This window comes from Ahaetulla prasina, chromosome 7 (assembly GCF_028640845.1).
Source record: "Ahaetulla prasina isolate Xishuangbanna chromosome 7, ASM2864084v1, whole genome shotgun sequence".
NCBI classification, from domain to species: domain Eukaryota; kingdom Metazoa; phylum Chordata; class Lepidosauria; order Squamata; family Colubridae; genus Ahaetulla; species Ahaetulla prasina.
The window spans coordinates 27,458,088-27,466,799 of NC_080545.1; the positions used below are offsets into that span (position 1 = coordinate 27,458,088).

General features: G+C 38.3%; 1 protein-coding gene across 1 annotated transcript; it reads right to left on the reverse strand.

Annotated features, from left to right (window-relative positions):
- Positions 1–5,034: 5,034 nt before the first annotated feature.
- HYAL4 (hyaluronidase 4) lies at positions 5,035–8,380 on the reverse strand. Its single transcript, XM_058191301.1, has 3 exons — positions 7,310–8,380; positions 5,763–5,852; positions 5,035–5,461 (listed from the first exon to the last, which is right to left on the reverse strand). Exons 1-3 carry the CDS (start codon positions 8,189–8,191, stop codon positions 5,051–5,053), a joined length of 1,383 nt encoding a protein of 460 aa, XP_058047284.1. The 5' UTR covers positions 8,192–8,380; the 3' UTR covers positions 5,035–5,050.
- Between the last annotated feature and the right edge of the window lie 332 nt (positions 8,381–8,712).

The following is an 8,712-nucleotide window of genomic DNA, read 5'->3' on the forward strand; positions in this document are numbered from 1 at the left end:
ACTCCCTGCTCATGCAGGAGACCTTTACTAGGGATTCTAACCACTGACTGAGCTACCGACCTTTCTGACCGACAAGCTCAGCACCTTAGCCACTGACCCACCTACCCAGGTTTGAAGAATTAGAACCAACTCATGAATTCAGAGAACCCTGAAAAAGACAAAGACATCGTCAATTTTCCAACTCAAAGAAGAGCCACTAGAACCTTGCTCCTAAACCGGAAGAAAACAATACCAATATGAAATCTGTCCCCATTGCCAATCCTTACCCTGCCTTTATTTCTTCTGTTTTAAGCCCCTATAGCAGTCTGACTTCTTTCGGAAGTAGGATAAAGTGTACCAAATGTTACATGTTTTGAGACTATATTGGGTCATTGTTGGAGACCAACCATCTTAGTTGGGAGGGTTCAAACAGGAAATTACTTTGGAGTCATTATGTAAACACAAGAGGGCAAGGTCATTCCCATCCCCAAATGCCTTTGAACCTTATCTAATATTTCCCAGGTGAAAGTTATAGGTCCAGCATGATTCCCATGGGATAGGCATTGAACAATAAAGTAGCTACTTTCAAACTCTTTAGAATAGAATAGAATAGAATTTTTTATTGGCCAAGTGTGATTGGACACACAAGGAATTTGTCTTGGTGCATATGCTCTCAGTGTCCATAAAAGAAAAGATACGTTCATCAAGGTACAACATTTACAACACAATTGATGATCAATATATCAATATAAATCATAAGGATTGCCAGCAACAAGTTACAGTCATACAGTCATAAGTGGAAAGAGATTGGTGATGGGAACTATGAAACGATTAATAGTAGTGCAGATTCAGTAAATAGTCTGACAGTGTTGAGGGAATTATTTGTTTAGCAGAGTGATGGCCTTCGGGAAAAAACTGTTCTTGTGTCTAGTTGTTCTGGTGTGCAGTGCTCTATAGCGTCGTTTTGAGGGTAGGAGTTGAAACAGTTTATGTCCAGGATGCGAGGATCTGCAAATATTTTCACGGCCCTCTTCTTGATTCGTGCAGTATACAGGTCCTCAATGGAAGGCAAGTTGGTAGCAATTATTTTTTCTGCAGTTCTAATTATCCTCTGAAGTCTGTGTTTTTCTTGTTGGGTTGCAGAACCGAACCAGACAGTTATAGAGGTGCAAATGACAGACTCAATAATTCCTCTGTAGAATTGGATCAGCAGCTCCTTGTGCAGTTTGAGCTTACTGAGTTGGCGCAGAAAGAACATTCTTTGTTGTCCTTATTTAATGATGTTTTGATGTTAGCTGTCCATTTGAGATCTTGCGATATGATAGAACCCAGAAATTTGAAGGTTTCTACTGTTGATACTGTGTTGTCAAGTATTGTGAGAGGTGGAAGTATGGAAGGGTTTTTCCTAAAGTCTACCACCATTTCTACGGTTTTGAGTGTGTTCAGTTCCAGATTGTTTTGGTTGCACCACAAGGCTAGTCGTTCGACCTCTCGTCTATATGCGGATTCGTCATTGTCTCGAATGAGACCAATCACTGTTGTGTCATCTGCGAACTTCAGTAGCTTAACAAATGGATCATTGGAGATGCAGTCATTGGTATACAGAGAGAAGAGAAGTGGGGAGAGCACACAGCCTTGGGGGCCCCTGTGCTAATTGTACAGGTATTTGATGTGATCTTGCTTAGCTTCACCTGCTGCTTCCTGTTTGTTAGGAAGCTTGTGATCCACTTACAAGTCTGTTCCGGTACCTGTAGCTGGTTTAGCTTAGTTAGAAGAATGTCTGGAATGATGGTATTGAATGCTGAACTAAAGTCTACAAAAAGGACCCTTGCATAGGTCTTTGGAGACTCAAGATGTTGTAGGTTGTAGTGCAGAGCCATATTAACAGCATCATCTGTTGATCTATTTGCTCGGTATGCAAATTGCAAGGGGTCTAAGAGCGGATTCGTGATGGTTTTCAGGTAGGAAAGCACTAGCCTTTCAAAGGTTTTCATGACTACAGATGTTAGAGCAAGGTTTACATGTTTACATGCTTACATGCAAGGTTTACATGTTTACATGCAAGGTCTGGATGTTTGCGCCCTTTAGCAGGGGTCTCCAACCTTGACAACTTTAATTCTTGTGGACTTCAACTCCCAGAATCCCTCAGCCAGCAAAGCTGGCTGAGGAATTCTGGGAGTTGAAGTCCACAAGTCTTAAAGTTGCCAAGGCTGGAGATCCCTGCCCTATAGTAATGTTGGAATAAAGAGGAACACTTTATTTGAATGCTACTACAGCCAACAATGACTTAAATTAGTCTCACTCATGGGCTAGGAATGAAGTAAAGGTAACATCCTGGGGACATAGTAGGAAAAAAGAAGGTGCTGTCAAGATGTGTTTGTGCTGTGACTGGGTACAAGTGAGGAAAGGCTCTATATTTTAACAGTATAGCTCAGGGGTCTCCAACCTTGGCAACTTTAAGACTTGTGGACTTCAACTCCCAGAGCTTTGCTGGCTGAGGAACTCTGGGAGTTGAAGTCCACAAGTCTTAAAGTTGCCAAGGTTGGAGAGCCCATGCCCTAGTCTTTATTGCACTATTGTGTTATTGAATTAAAACAATACTATAACTATGGAGTTTAAAATGTGATATATGGTATGTAATATTCTTGTCTTGATTTTGTACTATTATTTATAATATACATGATAGCTTTTTTTGCAGTTATGTCTTCTTCATACATTAACGTAGACCTGTTAAAGTAATTGCTTATATTTCATGCTTGTTATGCTAATGAGTGTTATTTAGCAGGAAAAGACTTATCATTTTGTGTTTTATCCTCTTGACAAAACAGAGTAAAGTAATGCTGCCAACTGCAAAATGGCACTATACTGTATATCATTAGATCCACATGGGTACTGAAACAACTGTTCCACTTTCCTTATTTGGGCGGGTTAATCTAATTTCTTACAGAAAAGCTTTCCTACTTCCTGGTAAATAAATAAATAAAAATGCTTGGTTTATGTGTCCTGTAGCACGATAATGCTCTTTTACTAATTACTAATTGCCTCCTCCAGTCAATTGAACCAAGGTTTATTATAATTTCCTTACTCACACTAATCCATTTCATTCCCATCAAATAATAATGTTAATTCATAATACAAGAGTATAATAATTGCCTGTCATAATTAAGCTTTAGTTAATTAATCCATTAATTAAACTGATCATGAGTCTCAGAGGTGCATAGAGGTTTCATGCTTTAAACCAGGAGTGTGTATCTGCAAGGTTTAAGGCATCCATTTTGCTCTTTAAACTTAAAGCATCATCAATCCATCATTCAATAACCGTAACACCATGAAACAACAACATCTGCCTATCCCAGGTCCTTGGGAAGGACTTGATAGGTCTAAACATCTGGCTGACCATGCAACCAACCACAAAAGCAACAAATAACCATATCTATCCCCCCATGTTGCTACCACCTCCCTTTCTAATAATTGCACCTTACTTCTTATATGTCTTAGATTCTTAGAAGCTTCTTCTAAATTCTAGAAGCCTAGAAACCTACAAGTGATGGGAACATTAGCAGAGCTCCTGTGTAAGTCTAAGCTTAGCTGAAAATGTTTGCACTGAGAATGGGATTGGAGAAGTCCAGGGTGATGGGTAAAAAGGCATTGGCAATTGAGATGATCCATATCTCTATTCTGCCATTTACTTTAGGCGCGCTTGACTCAGGATAAATGCCTCATCTGGAATTAACACTGAATTATTTGCTCTCCTTTTATTTGCCTCATCTGTGTAGGTGTCTGGAGATCAAATTAAAATGAAATTTTAAAAAAGGAAGGATTGGTTTCATAATTCAGAAAAAAGTCACCTTATTTGGAAATGGCCAATGAAGTCTACCTTCCTCATTCTATTTTTATAAAGCACCAGAGTCATGTAGCATGCCTGCTTGTCACACCAAGGGGATTGCCTTGTATTTTGACACTGCTTCCTATAAATGATACTTGGCCACCTACAATGCTGTGTAGGTAAGCATGTATCTGAATAAGCAATATATTACTTCATTGCAGGTGAATTCTAGGGCCTTTTGGAAGTGCTTCTCTCCCCAATAAAATAAACTGCCTTTTTGAGCACTGTCCTCTTGCCAGCGGGAAGAATTGTTGGCCAGATTAAAGAGGGGATGATGATGACATTTACTGGGTATTGCAAACGTAATGCTTAGAGCAGGGGTGTCAAACTCATGTCGTCACAGAGGCATAACGTGACATATTGGGACCTTTTTCCCTTTCACTAAACCGGGCAGGGGTGGGGCCAGCATGTATCGCATCTGGGTCATGGGCCACGAGTTTGACACCCCTTGCTTAGCGTAAGAGTGGACCAAAGCTGATGATTATGTGAAAGATGCTTGAGACTTCACTGCTTTTGACAGCTGTGACATTGGAATAAAACCAGGTTGTACAAAATGCACCTGCCAATTTTTATGTTTGCATTAGTAGGAAAGCACTGAAAAGCTAGCTTGCAAAAGCAAACTACTGCATACATTAGTTTCAAGTTTTCACCTATAGAATGACATCTCATTTTAATGGATTGAAAGCGGTGGAGTGGGGGATGTATTATTCTAGGCAACATCCATTAAATCAGGGATGCCAAAACTTGGCCCCTTGAAGAGTGGTGGATTTCAACTTCCAGAATTCCCCAGCCAGCAACTTGCTCATATTTATAGCTCATACTGGCTAGGGAATTCTGGGAGTTGAAGTCCACCACTCTTCAAGGGGCCAAGTTTGGACACCCCTGCATTAAATATTAAAGTATGTAATTGCAGAGATTATATCATTAGCATAGCAATGTTATTTGCATCACTATGTCAAGTAGGATGCAAACTATTTAGTGACACCATTATACAAGCGACATAAACCGATGCAGAAGTTTGCCTGTTGCAGGCCAAGATCACTGTATCAAGGTGTGTTAAACTATGATTTTATGTGTGTCTACAACCTTATGCCTGGAAATAAGAATTCATATGATAACTGTCTTTACACTTCTATTGCTCTTCAGGAGCAACAGATCTTATGGGAAATTATTACTTTGCCATTGTCAAAAAGAAATCTCAACAATTAAAAAGTTTAAGGAAACCAAGTTTATCATAATTACTATTCTGGATGAGATTAAATTGACAGAGTACCCTGGTTGCCAGCCAAAAGTTTTGATTTTCCTGCAATCAGCACCTTCAAATCCTTGATAACAATGGCAAGTGAACTTCTCTGCCATTGTTTGAAGGTCAGTTGAAGATGCTACCCCTGTCACAGTAATTCCGTTCTTTGAAGTTTTGATTTGAAAATTCTGAGGATTTAAATGAAGATAATCCAAAGCTTTCCAATTTCTTCGTATGCACCTTCCATTATTCTGGCACAGATGCTGGCTGCACACCTCCGCAGCTTTGGTTACATTGGTGATGTAGGGACTTAATTTAGAAGCAATGAATTCCTTCACCTTTGTGCAATTGGACTGCAAGAAAGAAGAAATATGCAAATCATGGGAAGGCTGTCCAACGCCATGTCTATATCATAAATATATTTATATATTTAAAAAACCTACATAACCTTACTTTCCAAAGCTTTGAAAGAAAGTTATAGGTTTTTGCCAAATGTTCCTTCAAACATTCTTCAAATGTTCTCCTACTCATAATCTGATCTTGCATAAGAAAAAATGGATAGATAAAAAGTGAGTCTACTATATTAAAGAATGTCGGGTCAAAAGGAGGGTTTTTAGACAAGTTGAAGATTTTAAAACAATGACTTTAATTTACCTCTGATGATGTTAAATTCATGTCTCCCCAAATAACAATTCCTGCAGCTCCCAAGGCAGCACTCTCACCAATTGTGCTTACAAGATCTTGCTATACAGGAACAGAAGAAAATATTATCAATCAATTATTGTATATCATCACTGGGGTCATTAAAAACAGGCACATTAACAGCATCATTATGAGGTATCCCATTCTGAGTAGCCAAACTTTCAGAAGAATTTGTAACTAATTGTTGCAAATATTCATGTTTTAATGTGCTTCATCTTCAGTTTTATATCTGTAGTAAGGATATTTTGTTATTTCAATTTCAGCATGCCAGTTTGAAGATAAGATAGACCCTGCACAAATATTTTTTGTCTAGAAAAATCTTGCTCTTTCAAAACATGAGATCAGATATTAGTTTTTCAACAGTCCTATTTCTGTCTTCTAAGGTTGCATTTTATGTATTCGGCTGTATTTATGTTATTAGAGAGAGAAAAAAGGCTCGGAACAAAATGTAACAATACAATGAACCATACACTAACCAACTAGAGATACTAATACACACACACAAGAGGGAGGGAGGGAGGGAAGGAGGGAGAGGGAGGGAGGGAGGGGGGGATGAAATTTGCCAGACTTTATACATTGTGCAGATGAAGCCCTAAGGTCTTTAACCGATGTGATTAAGTTTGTTTTGTGCATATAGTATATTCATTTCATGCTGGGTTGACTTCAAATATAGAACACCAAACCTGAGATTTATAAATGTTTAAATAAATATTCAAATGAAAGCATAAATTATATAAACAAATAAACAAATCCTGGGTCATTAGTTGGGCAAGTGGAGTGAGAACAGTCAATTAAAAGGGAAAAAGTAAATAATTCTTCAGATATAAGGTGTCTGGACACAAAGGTATGTTGTGATATTGAGATGCCAAGAAACTTTTTTTTACTATGAAGAAATGTTGGCTTAGAAGAAAAATGAATTGAGGGTTAGTGATGATTATAATAGTTGCAGCATTCCAGATATTTTGACATTATGCTTCTCTTACTCGACATTCAAATAGATTCAACGCCATGAATAAACATGTATTTATTTAACTTGCACCTCCACCAAATCCAATGACTCTTTGCAACTTAATTCACAGATTTTCCACTCCAACTAGAGTAAATGGCCATTAATCAAATCTAGGAGTTGTATTAGGAAAGGAAAGATCTCACTGACAGTAGGATGTTGGGTAATTGTCTGAAGGTGTAAGAAGGAGACAGGAATGATAGGAATGTAGTGATAGGGATGTGGTTAGTTAGCTGGGAAATTGAAGACAGTGAAGGAGAGAGAGAATTTATCCTGTATTTTTTAGAACCTAAAAAGAAACTTGCTGGATCAGAGCAAGGTCTTATTTAATCCAGTATTATTTGCCCATAGTGGCCAACCAAATGCCCTTGGGTGTCCTTGACTGATGTTAAATGTGAATTAGCTCTTCCCGATTTAAGAGTTCCACTGGTCCACAGCAGTGGTGCGTTTGTTCTACAGAAGCCACAAAATGGATGGTCTCCAGAGAGCTTACCATAGAAAGAAATAACAAAGGCTGGTCTCTATAGTCTAATCGAGTGTATACAAATACTGGGAGAGAATAATCATGTGAGGTCATAAAGGAAATCCTCATGGATTCTTTCACTCTAAACTGTGAAAAGCGTAATGTGTTTTCACTGCTTCCGAGGGATTTCTTAATGCCAATGGAGGGATATAATGCTGCACTGCTATTCCACAACCACAACAGTTCATTATTCCTCATGAGTTCATTTTCTGGACATGAGCCAGTATAGTTCTGCGCATGGAAATTGTAATTGTGGCAGTCAGGATATAAGTAATATCCCCAAAGTCCCTTGGGCCTGCTTTTAATCCCCAGTTCAATTGTTTCTTTCATGAAAGCCTTAGCACATTTTTCGAAAGAAAATTTAGCTAAACGTTCGAGAGCGTTTGCAGAAATATTCTCCTGCAGTTTGGAAATTAGTTTCCTCGACTGTCTCTTGTAAATATTTTTGGTGTTCCAGTTACGCTCCCACTGGGGTCTCCAGTGTTCCCAGTCTATGACTGCCAACCCAGTGAAATCCTTATCGGGAATATAGTAGTTAATATCTTGATTAGCTTTCTGCAGGTGTGTTTGCAAGCTGAAATTCTGAGGGAGGCCACCGTTGATTGGGATTTCTTGTGATGTGTACCAGGGATAATATCCCAGCCTGTTGACATAAAATATGGTCACGTTCTGTCCCCTTGCTTTGGCAAATGGACTTCCAATCACGTGGAACATTCTTAAACTGATTGTGATATTATATCTGATGGAGCAATGATCTGTCGGTGCGTTCCAGGCAGCTATGAAAGGCATCCGTCGAAACACAGGAAGCTGAGCAGACTTCAGCGCCAAAGCAGAACTCCACATAAATGACATCTGTAACCAGAACGTAGAATGGACCTGCTAGGAAATAGAAAATGATTTTAACTTTTATAGTTAGTTTACTTTATTGATTAGCCCTTGGGCCCATATCAAAGTGTAGAGTTCCAGACACTATTACTAAAATCTGATAAAAACAATTTAAAATGGAATTGGATAAAATACAATTTAAAATGAAATTGGAAAAAAATAATGTTTAAAATGAAATTGGAAGAAAATACAATAATTTAATATATAGATAAATAAAATAGGATAAAGTTATATTTCGGTATCACCCCACAATCTACCCCAATCAGTTCTACATATGCTGCTCTCAACTGAACCATTTTGCTCAAGTACTGTACTGTTAATGTTAAGGGGAAAAAAATCCTCGAGTTATTAAAAACATTTAGTCTCATCATTTTATTCTTTAAGGGGGCAAGTAATGTTATGCAGAAGCAAGGCACTGAAATAAGACAGAGTAATGCAAAGAAATTAAGACATGACGGAAGAAAAGGAAAGGAAATTGAGCCAAACCA